The 25,000-nt window shown below is 44.9% G+C and overlaps 1 protein-coding gene and 1 long non-coding RNA gene across 13 annotated transcripts in view; one reads left to right on the top strand and one right to left on the bottom strand.

Moving 5' to 3' along the window:
- The window catches only part of LOC135101921 (uncharacterized), a 178,514-nt gene that overhangs the window by 87,501 nt on the left and 66,013 nt on the right, over window positions 1–25,000 (top strand). For all 12 annotated transcript variants that reach the window (XR_010269463.1, XM_064006291.1, XM_064006290.1 and 9 more), the window contains one exon: window positions 23,862–24,826. Coding sequence is in view for 11 of the 12 variants with exons in the window: in XM_064006291.1 (XP_063862361.1) it covers window positions 24,636–24,826 (191 nt within the window). In the remaining variant the exon portion in view is untranslated. The remainder of the gene's footprint in view (window positions 1–23,861; window positions 24,827–25,000) is intronic.
- Window positions 13,948–25,000, bottom strand: part of LOC135101923 (uncharacterized) — an 84,226-nt gene continuing 73,173 nt past the window's right edge. Inside the window, exon 2 of the long non-coding RNA XR_010269464.1 lies at window positions 13,948–17,436. This is a non-coding gene — a long non-coding RNA (uncharacterized LOC135101923). The remainder of the gene's footprint in view (window positions 17,437–25,000) is intronic.

Consider the following 25,000-nt stretch of genomic DNA (forward strand, 5'->3'; position numbering starts at 1 on the left):
CTGTGATGAATCTCTCTCTCTCTCTCTCTCTCTCTCTCTCTCTCTCTCTCTCTCTCTCTCTCTCCTGCCACTACCATTTTTTACTCCTTCTTTCTACCAAACATTCTTCTCTTACGCTTTTCCTTTCTCCTTCCTTCATTTCATTCTTTCCTTTTATTCTTCCTTCACTTTCACTTTCCTTCTGTCACTATTTTTCAGCCTTCTTCCGTCCATCCTTCTTTCTCGTCCTCCTTTCCTTCCTACTCTTCTTTTTTTCCTATAGATTTATCTTCCTTGTTTTTTTCTTCCTAGTTTCTTCTTTTCTCTCTTCATTTTTATCTTGTCACCTCCTCCATTTATACATTTCCTTTCTCTTATTTCTCCCACTTATTCTCTAACCATTCTTCTTTTCCTTATAGATTTACCACTTCCACTCTTCCCTCTTCCCTTGTTGCTTCTTCTGTTCTCCCTTCATTTTTTTTAATCCTCCATCTTCTCTATTCGAACATTCCTCCCTCACTGTGTGCCTCCTTCCCTCGCTCCCTTTCTCTTTCTCACTTGTACTAAGGATCTACTCAAACAAAGTCTAAGAACCACTTAGATTTCTCACTTTACACTGACCTGACCTTCCTCCTGTGTGTCTTGCATAGTGATTTTTCTTCCTTCCACCTCCTTCTACACCTCCAGCTTTGTCTCCTTTCTGAAGCCTCGTATATTTACTGGTAGAAGAGGAAGAAGTAGTAGTAGTAGTGGTGGCGGTGGTAGACTGAAAAGAAGGTCGTAGATGAAGATGAGAGGAAGAGGAGAGGAGGGTAAGAATGTTCAAATAAGGGCGAGCCAGAGGAGTCACAGCCACTATGGACAGTAAAAGGAGGAATGAATTGTGTATGGAAGCGGAGGGGAGGTGAGTTAGGCCTGGCAGAAAAGGAGGACAAGGGAAAGGGAGGATGGGAGGGTGGGAGGAGGAGGAAAAGCAGGAGCACAAAGGAAGACAAAGGAAATAACAAAAAGAAGAGTACGATGTTTTGTGATGAAGTACACTATCTAATCTAAAATAAGAGATGTTGGGTAATAGAGGTGAAGGATGAGGAGGAGGAGGAGGAGGAGGAGGAGGAGGAGGAGGAGGAGGAGGAGGAGGAGGAGGAGGAGGAGGAAAACAAAAAGAAGGTAAAATGAAAGGAAGATGAAAGAGAAAGACAAAAGAGGAGACAAAAACACGAAAAGGAATAAGGAATGAAGGAATAATAAATGCAGAAAACAGTAATAGCAAGGAAGGAGATGTCTCAACTTTCAAGGATGTTATTTCCTTTGGGGAACTCTAATATACGTACAGATATTTATTAATCGTATAAGGAAAACACGGAAAAGTAAGAAAGCTCCACCACCACCACCACCACCACCACCAACACAATCATCAAAACCAATAAGAAAAAATAAATAAAAAAAAAAAAAAACTGGACGCCCTTTGTTGCAGGACTTCTTATATTGGATGGAAATGATGCCTTGGAAAATACGAGCAGATCGAGGGTCACATACACACAGACAGACAGACAAACTTACGGACGGACGGACAGACAGACACACAGACAGACAGACCAGTGAAACACGTCCAAGGAAGGGGCAGGGAAGGACAATGAGAGACAAACAAGCCTTCCCCTTTGTTACTCATCTGCTTACTTTATAGGTAACTCATAAAAAGAGATACAAAAGAAAGAAAGGCCTCTCTCTCTCTCTCTCTCTCTCTCTCTCTCTCTCTCTCTCTCTCTCTCTCTCTCTCTCTCTCTCTCTCTCTCTCTCTCTCTCTCTCTCTCTGTGTGTGTGTGTGTAACGAAGATAATTCAAGTTCTATTTTAATATATAACTAATATAATTTTTCATTTGCATTTACTTGTAATAATGCCGGTACATCCTTCTCCTCATCCTCCTCCTCCTCCTCCTCCTCTTTGGCCTTTTTTCCGCAATCATCCCTCTTCTTTGGCCCCTTCATCGTTCTAATCCTCTTCCTTCTCTCACTCCTAATCCTACTCATCCTCCTCCACCACCTCCTCCTCCTCCTCCTCCTCCTCCTCTTTCTCCTCCTCATCCTCCTTTACTATACTAAGCCTCATTTAATATCGCAGGTCCTTTGGTTTAGACTCGATAATGCAGCTTATTATGAATACTGTCATAAAGGCCAACAAGTCAGATGATGCTTTTTCCTCCTTTGTATTCTTTTCTGTTCATGATTTTCCCTTAAGTCTGCTTCCATTTCAACTATTTTCCTTTACTCTTTCATTGCTATAATCCTCCACCTCCTCTTCCTCCTCCTTCTTTTCCTCCTCCTCCTCTTCCTCCTCCTTCTTTTCCTCCTCCTCCTCCTCCTCCTCCTCCTCCTCCTCCTCCTCCTCCTCCTCCTCCTCCTCCTCCTCCTCCTCCTCTTCCTCCTCTTCCTCCTCCTCCTCCTGGTACCTGAAATATTCAACGGTAAGAACAGGAGGAAATGTAAGGCAGAATTTGGTACTAAGATTCCGGATCAATGTTTCCTCTTCCCTTTCCTACAGCTGAACATTTTCCTCTCTCTCTCTCTCTCTCTCTCTCTCTCTCTCTCTCTCTCTCTCTCTCTCTCTCTCTCTCTCTCTCTCTCTCTCTCTCTCTCTCTCATTCGGCTCAATAACAAGTTCGGTGTTTCTCTTTTTTTAGGTTTTCCCTTTTCTTTTTATCAGTCTCTCTCTCTCTCTCTCTCTCTCTCTCTCTCTCTCTCTCTCTCTCTCTGTCTCGTTTTTGTGTTGTTTTCTACTTTCCAGTTTGATCGCTTTTTACACCTAGTTTGAGAGAGAGAGAGAGAGAGAGAGAGAGAGAGAGAGAGAGAGAGAGAGAGAGAGAGAGAGAGAGAGAGAGAGAGAGAGAGAGAGAGAGAGAGAGAGAGAGAGAGAGAGAGAGACGGAGGATGATACAGAATCTACCGTAATAAGAAAATTGATACCTAAACAAACACACACACACACACACACACACACACACACACACAACAAATTGTAAAAAAACACCCAAAAAATTCCTTAACTAAAAAAATCCTAACAAACAAACACACACACACACACACACACACACACACACACACACACACACACACACACAGTCCCCTCAGTCCGTCCCTTCATAACAGGACAACCGGATACGGACGCACCCCGGCCATTACCGGACACCCCGCGGCACTAACAGCCATCCTCTTTACCGGACCGACGAGAGAGAGTGAGAGAGAGAGAGAGAAAAGAGAGAGAGAGAGAGAGAGAGAGAGAGAGAGAGAGAGAGAGAGAGAGAGAGAGAGAGAGAGAGAGAGAGAGAGAGAGAGAGAAATAACAGCAAGTAATACGTACCCAAACTTCCTCCTTTCCTCCATTCCTCCTTTCCTCCATTTCTCCGTCCCTTCTCTTTTCCTCCACTCCTCCTATCCCTCCTCTCTTCTCCCCAAGGCAACCGCACATCCGGACTAACTCCCTCCAGTATCCGACTCACTTACTCCTCAAGGAATGTAAAAAGAATATCCGGATTTAGCTTCAGGCAAGATATAATTTCGGCTCCGAACTCGGTGCTACCCATACTCGGCGATTTTGGGAGGACGAAAGAGAGTGAGGAGGAGGAGGAGGAGGAGGAGGAGGAGGAGGAGGAGGAGGAGGAGGTTGAAAGAGTGAGTGAGGTATGTTGGTTGAAATGTTGCGGTACTGTGTGTGTGTGTGTGTGTGTGTGTGTGTGTGTGTGTGTGTGTGTGTTAGTTGGCTTGTTATCGAGTGTTGTTTGGCTTTGTTATGGTGTTAAGTGCTTCCCTGTGTCATTGAATCTGTTGGAGCAATTCTCTTACAAGCATTACAAAAAACAACGTTATAAATGATAAATAAAAACAAAAACCTGGCTTAAAACTGACATAAAAGCTCTTGTTATGGTGTCATTTGGTTTGTTATTGAGTGTTTTATGGTTTACTGTTATTTACTTTATGGTTTTATTATTTCGTTATTGAGTGTTATTGAGTTTGTTATTGAGTGTAATCTGGCGCATTCTCTTTCATTACGTGTAAGAGAACGAAAGTGATCGAAGGAGGAGGAGGAGGAGGAGGAGGAGGAGGTGAGGTCTTTGATGTGACGCGTTCATTATTCTTCTCTTCACTGCTTGCTTTGAATATCGATGACCATTGTATAAGTGATTTGAAGTGATTGTGTGTGTGTGTGTGTGTGTGTGTGTGTGTGTGTGTGTGTGTGTGGCTTAATAATACCCTTTGTATAATTCTTGGGATTAGGTAAGGTTAGGTTAGGTTAGATAAGGTTAGGTTAAAGTTAGGTTAAGTTAGGTTAGGTTAAGTTAGGTTAGATTAGGTAAGGTAAGGTTAGGTAAGGTAAGGTAGGGTTAGGTTAAATTAGGTTAGATCAGGTAAGGTAAGGTAGGGTAAAGTTAGGTTAAGTTAGATTAGATAAGGCAAGATGGGATAAGTTACGTTAGGTTAGGTTAGGTTAGGTTAGGTTAGGTTAGGTTAGGTGTGTGAGCGCGTGGGGATCAGTAAGCTTAACACCCGTTGCATAATTCTTAGGGTCGAGTGCGCATGATGTGGTATGGAATAATTCCCCTTACGCCACAACGGGCTGGATTTACGAGTGTTACTGATCCCCGATACAAAATAAAAATATATATACATTGTTTGTTGTACGTGTCAGAAGCGGAAGTACGCGTGATTAACTCAGATTTGATAAACGTTATGTGGCGTTCGTGATTGCTGTTCCGTTATAATTTACAGCGATAACGTGACTAACTTAGCCTTTGTGTTTAGTGTATCAGTATAGAAGACATGACACCCACCCCCTGAGATCTTTAAATTGACAAACTAGCACGAGAAAGAAGCGTAGAAGTATGAGACATGACACCCATCCTCTTGAGACCTTTAAATTGATAGCTAACATGAAAATAAAGTGTACAAGTTTAGGAGACATGACACCCGCATTGAGACCTTTAAACTGACCATCTACCATAAGAATGAATTATATAAAACATGACACCCGCATTATGAGACCTTTAAATTGAATGATCGGCGTGAGTAAGAGGTGTATAAGTACAGGAGACACGACACCCGCACTGGGACCTTTAAAATTAAATATTCAGTGGTGAGCGACAAGGCAAACCGAGATGCGTTGCTCTTTAAGTCGTGACTCAATTATTTCTTACCCATATTGGGCGGTCACGTCACGCCTCGGACAAGGGAAAGGATTACAAAGGGACACGTAGAAAGGGGAAGGAAGAAGAGGGTAGGGAATAAGGGAAACGTTAGCGTGAAAGTGAAGAGAAGGATTTCAGACTGTGTGGAGGAAAGAATGTTGGTATGTGCAGAGGGAGCTTGTGGATGTTGAGTGTTGAAAGTGCGTGAGGGGGCTTGTGGATGTTGAGTGTTGAAAGTGCGTCTGTTTTGTGTTTTTGTCTGTCTGTCTGTCTCTGTCTGTGCCTGTCTGTTTGTCTGTCTGTCTGCCTGTCAATGTTTCTTTATTTTCTTGTTCCTGTTCCTGCTGCAGTCCATCTGTATGATTGGCTGTCACAATTTTTTTTTTTTTCCCGTGTCTGTTTGCATTTTTGTTTGGTCCCCTCTCTCTCTCTCTCTCTCTCTCTCTCTCTCTCTCTCTCTCTCTCTCTCTCTCTCTCTCTCTCTCTCTCTCTCTCTCTCTCTCTCTCTGCACATTCACATAAAAAGCCCCTCCTCCTCGTCGCCAGCTAATCAAGTAATGGTCCAATGATTCAAAATTGCCTCATTATTACTTTTTTCGCGCCTCTGACCATCATTTAATCTTCATTAGCGCCGCCATCATTATTATCACTCTAATCCGTGCCTGCAGTGTGTGTGTGTGTGTGTGTGTGTGTGTGTGTGTGTGTGTGTCACGGGTTTTCTCCAATGCTCTTCTCTTCGTTTGTTCTCTGGTTCTCCTGTTTCTCTGTACCTTTTTGTGCGCTTCTTTGTCTTTCTCTCTTTCTTTTTCTTTTGCTTCATGTTTCCTTTCTCGCCTTCTCTGTCTTCTTGTTTATCTTACTTTGATTTTTTTTTTTTTTAGCTTTTATTTCCTCGTCGTTGTTGTCCTCTTCTTGTGTGCGTGTGTGTGTGTGTGTGTGTGTGTGTGTATGTGTGTGTGAATGAAGCTACCTACGTCCACCATGATATTACTCACCGACACCACTCACACGCCACATCTCTTTAAGCCACGTTGCATCACCACCCTCTCCCTCTCCCTCTCTCCCTCCACGTAATATTGCAAAATGACGAGCACACCTGGAGATTAATAATTCCCGCGCCGCCACCACCACCACCACCACCACCATCACCACCACCTCCACCGCCGCCTACATCTCGACTCAACTTTCAGGAATTTCACAGCGCCAGCCACAATAAGAGCATCGAGTTCCTGCCTTGCAATACGCCCCGTGCCTGAGTTGCTACCGTGTATACTTCAGTAAATTCCTGCTTGCTACGAGGTACTCACTCCGTAGGGTCGTGCGTTCTACTTCTCCTGCTCTTACTCTTTCTACTCTTCCTCCTCCTCGTCCTCCTCCTCTTCCTCCTCGTCCTCGTCCTCGCAGTGAAAGCCGTCAAATAATTCAAATGCAAATATTTTCTCTGGCTTTTCCTTCTCTGCCTCTCATCCTCACCGCCATCAGAGCCTCTTTCGTCCTCCTTCAATACCTGCCGCCTCCCTCTCACTTCGCTCCCTCCTTCTCCTTTCCTGGCTCCTGTCACATTCACGCCGCGGGGTTCAGGATGGATAGTAAGAAGTGCCGTCATGTTTACAGATTCTCCCCCACTCTCTCTCTCTCTCTCTCTCTCTCTCTCTCTCTCTCTCTCTCTCTCTCTCTCTCTCTCTCTCTCTCTCTCTCTCTCTCTCGTACAGTACGTATGTTGATCTGTCAATCTCTTGCAACATGGTATTTGAACGTTTCCTTGTCTCTTCTCCTTTCCTTTCCTCTCCACTCCTCTCCTCTTCTTTCCCTTTCTCTCTCTCTGTCTCCAGGCAGGTACTCCCCTCTTCTGTTTTCATCTCGTATTTTTATGTTTCCTCTGCGTTCTCATCCCTGTCCTCCTCCTCTCTGAATTTACTCCGGCATGTTATCTGATCTCCATTCTACACTGTTCTTAATCAATTTCATTCTGTTCTTTCTCATATCTACCTATTTCTCCCACGGGTATAAAATTTGCTAGTAATAGTATAGAGTTTGGTAGATACCCTCGTTATACACTAATAAATCTCCTTATCATCTATTCTTTCTATGTATTTTGTACGTCTATATTCCTCGTCATCATGCTCCTCCTCTTCCTCCTTTTCCATTATTTTTTCTGCACTTTGTATATGAAACCTCTCAGCGTATGACAAAAGAAAAAAATGTGAATGAAAAGTCCCTTTAAAGCTACGTAAAGATGATGTAGATGGCCTTTATTATTTGGACGTGTATTGTGAGGAAGGCTGAGTCCTGTACAGCATGAGGGAGAGTAAGGAGACTTGAAAATCGTGAAGCTGAGGGGACGTGAGGAGAGAAAAATAGGAATGAAAAGGCACTGAGGAGAATGAAGAATGAGATGAAGAGGGTATATATAGGAGAGAGAGAGAGAGAGAGAGAGAGAGAGAGAGAGAGAGAGAGAGAGAGAGAGAGAGAGAGAGAGAGAGAGAGAGAGAGAGAGAGAGAGAGAGAGAGAGAGAGAATACATGTCATTGTTTTTTTCTCTCCCCCCTTTGCATCTTCATAAAGTGTAGTGTATTTCCAAGCTTGTTTGCACTATCAACTGTACACACACTTATAGAATAGCTTTATAAACAACACAGAACTCTGACACTTGTGATAACTAATAAAAGAAAGATACTGATAGACGGACACACAGACAGACACATAGACAGGCGAACAAATAAGCAAACAGACAAACCTTTCCGGCCTTGTGATAACTACCATTTGAATTAAAAAAAAGATACAGACACATAGACAGGCAGGCAGGGAGGGAAGGAGGGAGGGAGGAAGGCAGGCAGGCGAATCGACAAACGTACAAGACTTTCTCGCCGCTCCATGTCTGTACCAGCGCCAAGTCGACCTGGGTTGTTGTCAGTCAGTGCATACCTGAAGATCAAGGAGCAATTTTTGGCGGAATATATCGTCTTACACTGCTGGAGAGCTTGTTCCTTGCTCTCTCTCTCTCTCTCTCTCTCTCTCTCTCTCTCTCTCTCTCTCTCTCTCTCTCTCTCTCTCTCTCTCTCTCAAACGAGTTACTAAGTCTAATTAAGAGGGAATCTGCGGTTTTCCTTCGTATGACGTTTTTTTGGTAACGGGAGAAATTCCTAAACGCTCGGCATGGAGGAGGAGGAGGAGGAGGAGTAAGGGAAGGGGAAGCAGAGAAGGCGAATCGCTGCCAGGCAAAAGGAAATTAAAGGAAGAAAATTGGGTCTCTTTTAAGGGAAGGTATGAGAACCCCAATATTGGAGAAAGAAACAAACAAACAACAGCATCAACAACAACAACTACAAAAACAACTAAAACTACTACTATTACTACAACTACAAACAAAGGGGAAACGAAGGAAAAAAGGAGGAAAAAGAGGAGGAGAGCCGAGGAGTACAGGGAAAACACAAATAGAGGAGTACAGGAAGGGTACTACAGTAGAGTAAGGAGGAACGGAGAAAGCGCTTGTTGTTGGCTCATTCACGCTCCCGAGTAGAGGCAAGGCTCCCTGGACTCCCTTGGGACAGCAAGTTGTAAAGCAGGAGGAAGATCTTTAGTAGTAGTAGTAGTAGTAGTAGTAGTAGTAGTAGTTGTAGTAGTAGTAGTAGTAGCAGGGTTGTAAAAGTTCCTTGCTTTGCGGTAGTGACTGCACCACAACTACTCACCACACCACAGACGAGCAACTGCCAGCATGATCAGCAAACAATGTCACCAGTGCAGGTTAGGCCAGTGCGCGCCAGTTCCCGCGGCGACAACTGAGCCACATCGCCACGTCAACCGAAACGGAACGCGTGGCATTACCGTGATTCACTCAAGTTCATCGCCACGCCACGATGAACGCGAGCAATGTTATCAAAAAGCAGCTGCACGTGTTTACACAAAATTTCGCCACAAAATTAAACGGACAAAATCGTTGAAATATAATTCTACGCTGTCTGGACTCCCGCTCATCCCGCTGTCTGATAACACACTCATCCACTGACCCAGGAGGGTTTTCGTTTATAGTGAAATTATTTAGAATTGTACTGAACACAGCCCAAATTATTAGAAAAATCTGATAGTTAATATGCATATGAAATGAAACTGTACGTCAATGGCTGTATTTCACCTGAAAGAGTTAATTAGTGTATACAATAACAACACTTCGCCCAATATTTATTCCAATGGACAAAAACAAGGCAGGTGATCAGGTGTGTCAGCGGCACCTGTTCGCAGTGTCAGGGAGAAAAGATGTACCGACGAGTCACATTTTGTTGCTGCTACTGGATTGATTGTTTGTTTGTTTGTTTGTTTGTTTGTTTTCTTTGCGCGCGCGCGCGCGTGTGTGTGTGTGTGTGTGTGTGTGTGTGTGTGTGTGTGTGTGTGTGTGTGTGTGTGTGTGTGTGTGTGTGTGTGTATGGGGGTGGGGTGCAGCAAGACACGAGTCATCAGGAAGTGCACCACAGCTGTATTTGTTTAGTATGCACACGTAATCTTCAACAGTATCAGGCTATATGAAAGTTTGCTGCATTATTGAAGCTAATGTTATGATGGTGTGTTTGTGGCTTGAGACAGTTCTCGGTAATACTTCTTTAACTAAAGGTCACAAGAGACTGTTTCTCTGCGAATTTATCATTTGCTTGTGATGTGTTCTGCACCAAAGTTAGCACTGTGACACCATTTCGTGTACTATTTTGTATCCATTTATAAATAATAGGTGTGTGCACTGATATAAACAATATGAATTTGTCGTTATCAAGTAAAAGATAAATAAAGCTTGAGACTAATAAGTCAGCAAGGCTCAACCGAGGGACGTGCGTGGTGGAGAACGCTAGGACAGGGTAGGAAAGGCTGTGTATGTGAACGTCACATACGTAATTATTAAACCTTCCTATACTGTATAGCATGCCGTTATTGTTGTAAATAATTGAGCTATACTGTCCATGCCTTTATAACCTAAACAGGCAACATGACAGCAGCTTCACGAAGAAATCCGTCGCGCATGAAATATCACGAAGCTAAAAGCAACGAGTAAAATTTCGGTGTCCATGACAACGTGATCACCAGCCTCGAACGTTGCACATACGAGACAAATTATGTTATTTATTTCATATTCCCTAACATATAACAGTTGCATAACATTATTCATAGAGTATGGTAATGAATTTACATTTCTACAAGAGTTTCATGTTTATTTTCTATATTTACGTGGCCTGTTCAAAACATATATACACTGGCAAGACGGGTTGATGTTCCATGTATACAGCGCACTCCTCTCACCTCAGGAAGAAATGCGTCACACTTCGCGCCGCCGTGCGATACGAGTACCGCCTCATCTCAACTGCTGTGACACCCTTCCATGGCGGTGCTGGAACTCAGACAGACGTGTGGTGTGGTGGGCTGTGGAGCTTCCTGGCCATAAGTTTATCGTGCCTTATTTAGCACTCACAGTAGTGGTGGTGGTGGGGGTGATGGTCAACAACAACAACAACAACAACAACAACAACAACAACAACAACAACAACTGAACTACAATTTCACTACAACGCCACTACCATCAGCACCCTCAAGCGGTTCAGCTTCAAACTTCTCGACCACCACCACCATTCCCAGCACTCTGCCACCCTGCGCCCCACGCCGGCACAACGCTTTTACACCTGATCGAACTCCAGGTATTGTCTAATAATTTCGCGAGAACGATTTCTGCCCGCGGCTTCGTCTTCAAGAGGAGGGTGGCGAGAGGGTGGCACAGATATTCGCGGTCCCCCTTCTGCTCGCCAAGAATTCCTCATCCCGACAAGGGCCTGAGGGACGTCCAGGCTGGGAGGCACCCCTCCCCGCCCTCCACTCTGGTTCAGTCCGAGACTCATGACATCGTTACGTCACAAGGTCACATCAGGTCATCTATCAATTATCGGCAGTGTCAGACAAGAGCCATAAAATGTTCTTACGTCCCCGCCGTCTCTCTTGACTGCACTACACCCTTGGCCACGCCCCGCCCTTGTACCCGACACAGCGATTACACTCGCGGCCTCATGGGATCACCCAGGCACACTTCCAGGCGTCCCGAGGCAGTTCATCCCCAACGAAAGTTTGCCAATATTTTTTCCGTCTAAACTTCCCGCACAGAACGGAGACACATAAATCATTGTCTTCAAAAGCGATCACGTTCAGGCCTCAGTTTCACTTACACTCTTTAATGTTACATTTTACTCTTTAATGTTACATTTTACAAGTATATACATGTTGCTAAACTCCATCATTTATTCATCCTTGAGGTACGTACATACATCGCACGCACACACACACACACACACACACACACACACACACACACACACACACACACACACACACTGGACAAGTCACACTCATACGTTTTGTTTTCACTTCCTCTCCCTGTAATCCCTCTGAAGCAGTCGTATGTTCAAAGCGCAGCAAGGTCAGAGGACGAAAGCGTTCAACTGAGAAAATTCATATTCGAAGGACTAGAGGCTTAAGCGGGGCGGCAGTATTGTGCGCGCCGGCTGAGGGAGGAGGACCATTCCGAGCCAGCGAGCGGCGTGGCAGCACTGGCGAGGGCGTCCAAATAATCACGGGATTGACTGATCCAATCTCCGGGCTCAGGCGGCACGGCGGAGCAAAGGCGACGCATGCCTGGGTGGGCGAGACAACGGCGGCCATCGGTCAGTATCAAGTGAAAAATGGTGCGAAAATTGTGTTATAGCATCAATGGAGACACGTACGGCGATGAAAAGAGGGAAAACAAGCGCTGGCCACCTGCCGCTCCATAAAGAAGACAAATAAGAGAACTCCAGTGAGGAAAGTCAATTTAGTCCGTGAGGTGAGGTGATGTTCCCCGCTGGTCCAGCTCTCAGCCAGGCGTGGGGACGAGGACAGCAGAGTCACCCCATCACACCCGACAGGCCATTAGCCTCGCAACAGCTTCAGGGAGGATGAGGCGCCCCGGGTGGCATACTACACCGCCGGGGGAGCAGCAAGAGAGGCTCAAGCACGCCCACGGAACCACAGAAAAAAGGCGAGAGAAAAACATCGCTGAGCCCCGCGTGACGCCTCGCCCACAGCCTGGTGGTGTTGCTCCTCAGTAAAACATTGGCTTCGTGGCTCTGAATTTTTCCTCCGTGACCAACAACAAAATCCCAGCCAGCCCGTGCGTATGTTCAAGGACGTTGCTATCTAGCCTACCAGTCTATCAGATTTCCTGCCGCCTACCTGCCTGCCTGCCTTTTCAAAGGTGAAGGCCAAGGATGCTACTTTACGTGACTCCGGTGAAAGTGTGTGTGTGTGTGTGTGTGTGTGTGTGTGTGTGTGTGTGTGTGTGTGTGTGTGTGTGTGTGTGTGTGTGTGTGTGTGTGTGTGTGTGTGTGTGTGTCGCTCTCGTTCTCCAGAATTCTGAAAAAAAAAAAACTTTTCCTCGTCCTCTTCCTCCACCACCGCCATCACAGCTGCCACAATAAAGCTAAATTGGTTCTCTCACCTGCGTCCACTCAGCTATGCAAACGTACACACACACACACACACACACACACACACACACACACACATACACATACACACACACACACACACATTCTCTCTCTCTCTCTCTCTCTCTCTCTCTCTCTCTCTCTCTCTCTCTCTCTCTCTCTCTCTCTCTCTCTCTCTCTCTCTCTCTCTCTCTCCCCAAGGGCTTCCGTTAGTAGATCACGTAGCTTAAGAGTTTCTTAAAAGATAATACCATGTAAGAGAGAGAGAGAGACAGAGAGAGACAGTGTGTGTGTGTGTGTGTGTGTGTGTGTGTGTGTGTGTGTGTGTGTTAGTGCTGCTGTGTGTTGCTATTTCTAGACAGGAGCACGCATAGAGTATGTCGGAATATTAATATTGTGAAATGCAGCCACGGATTTGCATACACACAAGTTTCCCAAGCAGCAGGTGTTCGTCTGGCCTGCAGGAGACTCGCCACTACATCCAGGGACCCGCACTGCCTTGATTTATCTGGGTTTTATTGACTTGCTTATTCTTTCACGCACATGCAGGCAGACTGGGGGTAAAGTAACTGGTACACACCGCTCCTTAACTACAACACAAGTGAAATTCTGAGTAGTCTGGTGTTCCTGTACTGGTCTCTGTCTTTGTTATCTGTCAGTCTATCTTTGTTATCTCTCTCTCTCTCTCTCTCTCTCTCTCCTCTCTCTCTCTCTCTCTCTCTCCTCTCTCTCTCTCTCTCTCTCTCTCTCTCTCTCTCTCTCTCTCTAGCACACACAAACTAGTAACAAACACAAACAATAGCTCCTAAAATACATATAATAACAAAATACAAAGATATGCAATAACCCACACAGCACACGGATAAGAAAAGAAAACAGCACTTCAGCACTTCACTTGCGCAGACATGAGCGAAGAAAGACAGGCAGACAGATAAATCCTAGAAAAGCAATAACTGCCAAAAACTCACACGCAACACGAAAGAAAAATACTTCATCAGCCACCAAGCTCCTCGCAAGAAAAGCCTCGTTAGATCCGTGTCTTGCCGCTTGTTAACCCGAACCGGTACACTGACTCAGCCCTTCCTGCAATACCTGTCCGGGGGTGGAAGGGGGACGGGAAGGTGGGACCGGAAGGGACAGGAGGCTATCTGTCTTAGTCACACCTTTATCTTGCACTATTGCCAGAAGAAAATTTGACTTAAAAAGAACGCGAGCAACAAGGAACATAAGAATATAAAAAAGAGATTTGCCAGTTGACCTAGACAAGGCAGCTCCTCCAAGTAAAAATAGAAATGCAATGAAAAGAAAAAAATGGAAGATATTTGTCTAAGGCGCAAACTCCTGTCAGTAACGAAAGACCTCTCGACAATCATCATTACTCTTGGTCACACCCCTACATTATCTTCACCAATACACCACCGTCACCACTACGTACACTATATATTCACCAATACATCATGTCACCAGCACGTACACTATGATGATCCTCCTTCACCATCTTTCTTGCTGCATTCAACATTCACACATCTTCACATCACAACAATCATCAATATTCACCGTCATGCCACTTCAGCAAAACCAATACACTCTTGTCATCCCTACACTTACTATTACTATTATTCACCTTCATCTCAAACTCTTACTACACTCACCCTTCTTCACAAGCCTAACACACGCCCTATCATCGCCCCCGCTGCCGCCGCCGCCTCCGCCGCCGTCAGCACTATCGCCATCGCGGCCACGACCCAACACCTCTACGGTAACCCAAAACCAATCGCCACTAACAGAATCAAGCCGTCAAAAACAGATTTTCACCGTCACTAACACGATTTCGCCTTGGATTCCCGCCACTACTACCAACATGAATCACACCCCAGTCCCCTCTAACATAGGAACCCTCCCCAGCACATCCCTCGGCCCCCTTTACGCAAGCTGTCAAGTGTCCCCTGCCTCCCTGCCTTCCCTATCGACCAGAATCGGTGGTAGCTTCCTCCTCCACCCTATCTAAATTGCCCCATTTTTGCTTAGATCGTCACTAAACTCCCTGACCATCCCTAAGCTCTCTCTTCCTTACCTTTCATTCCTCGGACGGACCCTAATTCCTCATTTTACCCTTTGGCCTCTTGAACCCTTCCCTTGCCCTCTCCCCAAGGCTTCAATTTCCCCCTTTCCTCTCCTTTCCCCAGGCTGTAATGCTCCACGCTCCTCAACCCTTGCCTATTCCTCTCTCCCTCCCCTCTCTCAGCCTCATCTGCGCTAGCAATAACACCGGGACTAAACTCAAACAGATCTAATCCTGGGACACGTTGTTACCTAATCTGCTCTCCAATCACAATACCGCCTCCAGGGCCAGCTGACACTCTCTCTCTCTCTCTCTCTCTTCTCCCGTCATTCTTATCAGTTTAACCTTCCCTTTTCATTTCTTAATCTATCAAAATTTGTCATTTCCTCCTCTTCTCCGTCTTCCTTCAATCTTCTTCGTCCCTCTCTCCCTTCACTTGTATTTATCTGTCTCCTTCCTTCCATCTCTCCCTTTCTCCCTTCCTCTCCGTTCTCCTTCCTTCCATCATCTTCGCCCCTCCCTCTCCCCCTCGTCACCTCCTCGCAATTCGGACAGATGGGCGAGTCAAAACAATGCCGCCAGAGTTCAAGGGATTTGTGTTTGACTTATTGGAGGCGAGCACTTGTTGACGGTGATTAGATTGTGCGGTAATGCTGGCGCTGGTGACGGAAGAGGAGGAGGAGGAGGAGACGGTATTATTATGTATGCATCACTGCTGTTTTGATTAATGCCAGTGGTGGTGGTGGTGGTGGTGGTGGTGACTGTAAGATGAGATTAGGTTACGTTAGGTTAGGTTAGGTTAGGTGATTATGGTGATGGCGATGGTGGGCTCCAGCGATAGTGGTGGTGATAGCGCTAGTGGCAATGTTGGTGGTGGTGACAGTGGTGGGTGTACTGATGGTAGCAATGTTGGTAGTGGTCGTAGTGGTAACAATGTTCGTAGTGACTGTGGTGGATGTACTGATGGTAGTGGTAGTGGTAGTTGTGGTAGTAGTGATGGTAGTAATGGCGCGGATCTACTAGTGGTAGTAATGTTGGTAGTGGTGGTGGTGGCAGTAGTGTTAATAAAGGTGACAGGGGTAGCACTGGCGTGGTGAGGGTGATAGTGACGTTGGCAGTAAGTGGTGGATATACTGGTGGCAGTGAAAGCAGTGGTAGTGGTGGTAGTAATGCTGGTAGTAGTAGTAGTAGTAGTAGTAGTAGTAGTAGTGGTGGTGGTGGTGGTGGTGGTGGTGGTAGCAATGGCGTGGCGGAGTCGCGTGCGGGCCGTGGCTCACCACAACAAGTGTTCCACCGTGACCGGGGTCGACAAGTGGCTCGGGGGAGTATTTTTAGCAGCGGTGGAAGGCTTAGGGCTGGAAATAATTCACTCCCTTAAATCGAGTCCCTCTTTTCTCCAGCAGAGCTACCACGACCCGCACTCTAATTGGACTCTCCGCTTCTCTTCTGCACAGGGACGATTTTTTATAATGCATCCCGTACATTCACTGGCTCTCTCGCCCATTCTATTCACTAATAATAAAGCAGCCGTCACCGCCTCCTTATCAAAGCATTCTTCTCCACAATACCATCTTGAGTGGCCCCTCCCGTTCCTCCTGCCCCGTCCCCGGCCTTCCGCCCTCCCCTCCCTAAGGCCGCCGCTAATCAAAGACATTCCTCCTAAACGGTTGCCCATCACAAGCGATGAAAGCCGCTGGGGTGCAAGGGTACGGGGGTGGAGGGGGACTGTGTGAGGAACTTATGTCAAAGTAATCAAGGTGTGTGTGTGTGTGTGTGTGTGTGTGTGTGTGTGTGTGTGTGTGTGTGTGTGTGTGTGTGTGTGTGTGTGTGTGTGTGTGTGTGTGTGTGTGTGTGTGTCTCAAGTGGATTCTCAGTGTGTCTGGCAGTTCAAGAAAGACTGCACTCCACTAACAGGAAAGTGTCAGTATTAAAGTGACCACGACCACGTCCACACAATACTTCTAGCAAACTTAGTGGGAACACCTGAGCGTTTCCCAGGTGCTGCTGCCACTTCACCGTCCCCTCGCGTGACTGCTGCCCGAGTTAATGCCCTGTATATCTTGTTTCAAACGGATATACGCCCCCGACAATCTTTTGCTGTCCACTAAGTGCCTGTACACGCATGCAAGTACGCACGCACACACACGCACACACACAAACGTAGACACTTAAGACAGTGTCAATCACTTTTTTTTTCTTTTTTTTTTTTTTTTTTTCTTTTTGCTGTTTTTGTGCACTCAGCGTTACCCATTTCAGTGTGACTTTCGGCAACGCATAAATTCTGAATAACCCTTTCTTTCACACAGTTTAAAGTAAGCTCTGTAATTTTTCATTCTCTTACGGCAGAGTAAAAGCTTTCTATCCTGTGATCAACCTCAGCACTGCGGTAACATCCATCCTTCTTTCATACGTGATACCTATTTTCATCTAACAGACCAGCTTAAAAACATCGGTGAGGATAGACTTTGACAATATTCCAATCTGAGTCAAACAAATCTAAACCAATACACACGATGTATAGCACATTTTAAGCACATTATTTCCAGTACTGTGGCAGCCATTCCTCCCGGTACACACTAAAACTGGGCATGAAAGCCTTGTACCAGTGCCTTTTACAACGCTCCCACGTTGAACCGCCGATACATGAAAGTAACATGATGCAGCAAGAGGGAACGGAACTTTTAATGATTTACTTACGAGACGACGAAAACACGCGGCTACATTTACCTGAAAATAGAAAACGAAAATGAACACACAAATCATACAATATCATAAACCAAAAGAAAAATAAAATAGCATGTGAGACTACGATGGTGTGTGAATGCAGGGCTGTGTGGAAGTGTGTAGGTTTGTGGATACAACCATGAGAACGTGTGATCGGTGTGTGGGTGTGAATGGTGTGTGGGACGCGAGAGTGAGAGGATGTGAGGATGTGCGAGTGTAAGAGTGAGAGAGAGAGAGAGAGAGAGAGAGAGAGAGAGAGAGAGAGAGAGAGAGAGAGAGAGAGAGAGAGAGAGAGAGAGAGAGAGAGAGAGCGTGCGTGCGTGCGTGCGTGCGAGCGTGCGCGCACGCGCGCGAGGTTGTGGGCAGCTGGAGATGTGATTAGTGCTCAGGACAACAAAGAAAGAAGTGAATACTGAAATTTGGCGTTAAAATATCAATACACTCACACTTCAAATACGAATATGGTCACAATGAAATGCCGTGAATTCGAATGCAAACACACAGAGTTTATTGAAGTATTCATGGATATGTATATGAATATTCTTCACTGAAATATTCCATGACGATCAACGAATCAGCATCGGTCACTGGCACGCAGCAGCAGCAGCAGCAGGACCAGCGGCAGCATGAAGAGCCGTGATGGACAGTGACAGACTGCAGTGCGCTCATCACAAAAATAATCACCCTGTCCCTTGAATTACAGTGTTTTGCTGTCAACTTTTGATGGATTCAGGATTTTTTTAAATTTCGTTATTTTTCAACGGAAGTTATTGATCATTCCGCGTTGGGAGGTAATAATGTTATCCCCGAACTGCGCCTCATTGCGAGGACATCGTTGTGAAAGACAGACGGACAGACTGACTGACAGTTCGAGCGCTCTTACTAATGGGGATTATGAAGTACTGTTGTTATGAATAGTAGGTGACAACGCTATTAGCATCATTATCATTGTTATTGTTACTACTACTAGTACTACTACTAACTACTAATATTGTTACTAGTGCTAATACTGTTACTGTGACGACAACGAGGACTACCGTTGCTGCTACTACTACTACTACTACTACTATTACTACTACTACTACTGCTACTACTACCAATATTATTACTACTACTACTACTAGTGCTACAATTCCGACAACTACTACTACTACTACTGCTACTAATACTGCTACCACTACTATTACTACTACTAGTGCTACAACTGCTACTACTACTACTACTACTACTACTACTACTACTTTCATGATTAAAATCTATACAATGAAAGGAGATTCGGTCTCTATCTGCATCTCTCACTTTTTTTTCACAACAGAGTCCGAACTTTGGGATAAAGTTAACACCATCCAACGCTCAATGATCGATAAGCCTACTAGTATACGAAAATTACTGATATTCAAAAACTTCCCAATATATCACCAAAAGAATATATTGCATGAGCTAAAGAGCGCCAGGTGTGCGGACTGTTGCCTGTGCTGCGTCCTTGCTTCAAAATTAAATACATTCTGTGAGCAGCGCAGCCTGTTATTTTATCATACCACATTTCACACCGCGCTGAAGGACGAGGGGACATCTATACATCTAACGTGCCAATCTAACGTGAGTGTTTTGACTGAAAATGTCTACACGTTGAATGAGGAGTAAGGCAATGATAGAGTCTGATCATCCACTACTCGCTTGCTACTTGTACATGGCGCCAGTGTGGACAAGGGGGAAGTAGTCTGAGAGGAAGGGAAAAGCGGCGACGAGATAAAAAAAAAAAAAAAAAAAAAGCAAAAACGAAAAAAGAACCTTTGTTTTTTTTTTTTTTTTTTTTTTTTTTGCCAATAATAACCACTGGGGCGTTCTGAAAATGAAAACATTGAAAAAGAGGGGAACAATAATAAAATAACGACACATAACTCATTAGAAATCACTAAGATGATTTACAAATGACACAACATGCGTTCAGAAAGGTGTCATGATCCAAGAAGAGATGAAATAAGAAAGAAGGAAGAATATGCGATGGCAAGAATGTAACAAGGAAGACATGAAAGAGGAAAAAAAGAGAGACAGGAGGAAGAAATGACGGGAGAAGAACACTAAGATAAGAGTTAAACATCAATAAAAGGAAGAGAAGGAGCAGTGAGATACCAAGTAATGAGGGATGAGGGGAGATGACGCGCGCGGTACTTGAATCTATGATGAATGAAAAGCCGTTGTTTCCACCTTGGTCTGTAGAAATGAAACTTGAAGGGAGATTTATTTTGTACCCAGAGAGAGAGAGAGAGAGAGAGAGAGAGAGAGAGAGAGAGAGAGAGAGAGAGAGAGAGAGAGAGAGAGAGAGAGAGAGAGAGAGACTATTATAATCCATGCCTGGTACTCACTTATGCAATTACACACGTCTGTCTTACTACCTTCAATCTGTACGAGTATATGTCACCGAATGCTATCTCCACCACCACTAATACCTTACTTAATAATATCATAACCGTTGTTGCAATTACCACTACAATAAACACCACTATTACTGCTACAAGAACAATTACCACTATTACTACTATCACCATCGCTACTACTATCCTAACACTATTATCAGCATCACAACAACAACAACAACAACTACTACTACTACTACTACTAAAAAACCCACTCAGGTGCCAATCCCGAAAGAAAAAGCCCTACTACTACTACTACTACTACTACTATTAGACTATCATAACTCCCACCATCGTTCTCTGCCTTTACATTTCACGGAGCATTGATGAGAACAGGTGCCAAGTCAATCTCATCCCATAAAGTGTGAACATTGACTCGCTTAGGCAGGCGGTGTGGGGAAGACTGGCTGAGGTATGACTGCTTTGCTCCTGCCTTGTTTCGTTTCATGGTCTTCATCTGAGGGAAATGGCTTAACGATTGCCCTGTCCGGACCTTATAGGGGTTCCACATAGGGTGCCATATTCCCCTGATGAGGCACATTAGGAGAGATTGGAATAAAGCACTTGTTTCTCTGACTGTTTTCCTCCACCATCAACCCTGCTTATTATTTGTTGTATGATGCGTTTTGTCTTGGATATTTCTCTTTGTGAATACTTCTATTTTTATTGTTATTATTGTTACTACTACTGCTACTACTACTACTACTAATACTACTACCATTAACATCGTATCATTGGTAGTAGTAGTAAAAGTAGTAGTAGTAGTAGTAGTAGTAGTAGTAGTAGTAGTAGTAGTAGTAGTAGTAGTAGTAGTAGCAGCAGTAAAATAAATCAACCTAATTTCATCGCCACAAAAATTAAGAAATCCAAAACCTGATACTTTATATTCTACACGACCGCCTCATCATCCCGTCTCCTCTTCCCCACTCGCGCCTAATTTCCCACATCATCTCCTTTTCCTTCTTCTCCTTCTCCTATTCCTCCTACCTTCCACCACGTCTCCCTTCCCACTCTCCCTAAGGGGTATCAAAATCCTTACCGTAATAGGCATTCGGTAAAAGGAACTTCCCTGAGTGCTCAGAAATACTGCGATATCTCCCCCCTCCGCCCCTCTCTCTCCCCTCTCAGTCTCTCACACACACACACACACACACACACGCTCACTGTCCCTCACTCGTTTTCTTTAGGCGAGGACTGGTAGTTATTTTTAGAAGCAGATGAAGTGGTGACTCGAGGCTTCGGTGATGAGTGAGTGAAGCCCCATCATGAAAATCAATACCTCCCCCTCCCTCCCCGTCTCTCCCTCCTCCCCTCTTGCTACCGACAGTGAGGAGGAGGAGGAGAGGATGGGAACATTCGAATAGCAGACAACGTAAATCCTATTGGCTTATAAAGAGGTTTCATGCATAAGCGGATTACTTGACTCTCGCCTTTCACAGATATGTAAGACGGGATAGACAAGCGAGAAGGCTCCTCCCCGCCGTGTTTTAGTAATGGACTGGTATACAAAGACTTAGAGGGTACAGGAAACGGATGTATTTGCAGTTTATACTTCTTAGTGTGTATTATTTATTTATTTATTCATTCATTATTTTTGTAGCCCTTGTCCAGAGTCCCTTCTTCATAAGAAATTAATGTTGAATAATTAATTAAACGATTTCATTCATCTATTAAATAAAATATACATATATGAATAAAATTAATACATAAATAAATAAAATAAATAAGTTAATATAAAATACCCTCAGATTTTTTTCGTACAGTAATCAGGGAAGGAAAATCTAAAAGTGTAATCCATAAATAAATAAAACTGTAGTCAACACTTCACTCATTCATTATACACAAAAGGCTGACGCATGGAGACTACTAGTAAATCGCTACCATGACCCTGCAGTGCCCCGGGTCTTCGCAGCGTGATGACTGTGATAATGATTACAGCGATGACGGAGATAATAAAGACGGAAATGATAATGCTAGTGAGGGTGATGAGAGGATCAGAAAGGAATGAAGGAAGGAATAAAGGAAGAATATATAGATACTACTACTACTACTACTACTATTACTACTACTACAACAACTGCTGCTATTTTCATATATTCTACTGATGGAGAGAATGAAAAATAAATGAAAAAAAGGAATATAGAGGCAATGTACTACTGCTACAATTCTTGCTTCCCCTGCTACCGTGATGTACTTTGTGGCGGAAGAATGAAAAGGAATAAAGAAGGAAAAATTTGACAATATACTACCACTTATACTCCTCAGCCACTACACGCTTCCTATGGTATCCTGATGTACATACGTATTAGTGAAGGAACAATGAAAGAGGAATAGAAAAAAGAAAAAAAAGGCAATATATTAGTATTCTAGCTGCAACACCCTTACAGTGCCCTCCTGATGTAGATTCTGGTGGGATAATGAAGGAATAAAGAGGAAATATATGTACTATTGCTACTCATCCAGCTGCTGTACGATTTACATGTTCCCCTGATGTAGCTAATGGTAAGAGCATGAAGGGAAATTAAAGAAGGAAAAAACGCGTAAATACTGCTACATTTCACCTATACGTTCATCCCACTGTAATAATTAAACGAATAAAAACACCAGTTCCTTACATAAATATATAACAACTCCTCCATTTTCTATGCGTTTCCCATGCTCTCCTGATATCGTTAGTAACCTGAGCGTGACAAAACAATCTGCGCCGGGCCTTCATAATGCTCTCCTCCGTGCAGGCAACTTTGAACTTACGCACAACACCAATCAGGTTAATTAAATCCCAGAAAGTCAAGGCTCTCCAACAGGTTATTAGGAGTTCCCACCACCTCTCCCTCCTTTCCTGCTGCCCCCCTCGTCATCTTTACTTACTAGGGAACTCCCAGCAGGTTAATTAGTGCAGGTACCTATATGGAGAACAACTGTGTGTGTGGGGGGTGTGTAGGGGGGAGAGGGATACACATCTCTAACAAAGAAGAAGGATTTTTTTTTTTTTCGTTGCTTTCTTTCCAAGGCAGCTTCCTTCCTTTGTCCTGAACTTCTTCTTCCTCTTCCTCCTCCTCCTCCTCCTCCTCCTCCTCCTCCTCCTCCTCCTCCTCCTCCTCCTCCTCCTCCTCCTCCTCCTCCTCTCGCCACACCCGAGTAATGGAAGCAGGGAGACAAACGACCCAAAGTATGACTGGAACAAAACCAACATTAGTCAGTCAGTCACGACTTGGGAGAACTTGGGGAGCTATGTCTACCGAAGTTCTGAGGGACAAGGAGGAGGAGGAGGAGGAGGAGGAGGAGGAGGAGAGACCCGTGATTGCTTTGGGATCATGCATTACCTAACCGATATATTTGGGAGGGAGGGACTGCCATAAGTGAACATACATACATACATTCATACACACACACATGCATACATACATATATTCAGACAGACTAGCAGGCAGACAAGTCAGAAGGGATACCAGAGAGAGAGAGAGAGAGAGAGAGAGAGAGAGAGAGAGAGAGAGAGAGAGAGAGAGAGAGAGAGAGAGAGAGAGAGAGAGAGAGAGAGAGAGAGAGAGAGAGAGAGAGAGAGAAATGAACGGGGAAGGAATTAAGCAATTTATTGGAAAGAAGCGGAGAATATACGAACCAGAAAAGGAAAGGAAAGGAAGAAGAAAGGAAGGAAGAAAATAAGGTAGAGAAGGAGGAGGTAGAAAATATATAAAATAAGAAACTATTTGTATCTCATCGTTACAATAATATATTTCCATAGTCCATATTTCATTATTATTGGAAAAATTTATATTATGATTTTCCTAGTCATTGCAATTATTACTGTTATCATCGTCATAGTTACTGTTATCTTCACTCTCAACATTAAATACACAATCCATAACAATAAATCACTCCAACACACATAAGAAAACGTCAAATAAGAGATATAATGAAGTTTTTATGTGCAGTTTTCCATATCATTGTTTTTACCACCACTATTCATTGTTGTCGTCATCACTTCTAACTCAGCAACTCCCTCCCCGGCAGGTCGACTCGCCGTCTCGAGGACGAACCAAGGAGAAGCCCCCGCCACTCCACGACCATCTATCAACAAGCTGCTGGCCGGGGAAAGTTGGCAACCACTCAAGCACAAGCCTTCCTCACTCCTTCCTCCACTCCACCACCACCACCACCACTAGACTCAACCTATCCCAGACTCCCAGGCATCCCAGACGCACTTTACTTTTCCCACTCCCGTTTTTCCCTTCCCTACACACACGCGCCACAGGACCCCCAACTAACCCGTATTGTAACGAAACTTTCTTCTCTAACAACTTGGCCTGACAATTTCTAAACACGCCAGCCAACTTCCTACTCCAACCTTCTGCCAGATCCGGTTTCTCTCTCACTGCGAGGTCACCCCTTCCTCTACTAACTCCCGACTCACTCTCTCTCTCTCTCTCTCTCTCTCTCTCTCTCTCTCTCTCTCTCTCTCTCTCTCTCTCTCTCTCTCTCTCTGTCTTCCCGCTGCTCACTTTAACACTTCTTGTTCTTCCCTTCCCGCTCAGACACATCATTCACCGTATCTTCTTTCCTCCTCCTCCTCCTCCTCCTCCTCCTCCTCCCGCCGCTGACTCACTGTGACAAAAGGATACACACGCACACACACACAAAACACCTAACCCAACCCCACCTCACAAACACACACACACACACGCTGCATCCTTTGCCTACCGATCACCACCACCACCACCACCACCCCCACCACCATCCCCGCCATTCCCTTCCTCTCCCGCCCTCTCTCCCGCCACACGCACCACCATGTCTATTGGAGGGGGCGCCCACTTGATCTTTGGGGGCGGCAGCAGCAACCGTACCGTCTCGTCCCAGCAGTTCGAGTGTCACCCGGGCGGCACCACCGAGGCTGCCATCATCCTGTCCCTCGGCGCCCTTGGCATGTCCGCCAACATCTTCCTCATGACGCTTCTCATTGCCCGCAGGCACCTCAGGAGGTTAGTAAGGGGGAGAGTCGGAGATGGGGCGGGGGAGACAGGGGGAGGATGAGGTTAAGTAGGGGAAGGAAGAATGGAGATTAGAGGAGGAAGTGGAGTAATAAGAGGAGGGAAAGAAAAAGGAGGTGGAGGAGGTGGTTAAGAAGTGGGAAGAAAGGAAATTGCAAAAGGGAC

The sequence above is a fragment of the Scylla paramamosain genome, chromosome 7, assembly GCF_035594125.1.
Source record: "Scylla paramamosain isolate STU-SP2022 chromosome 7, ASM3559412v1, whole genome shotgun sequence".
Taxonomy (NCBI): Eukaryota; Metazoa; Arthropoda; class Malacostraca; order Decapoda; family Portunidae; genus Scylla; species Scylla paramamosain.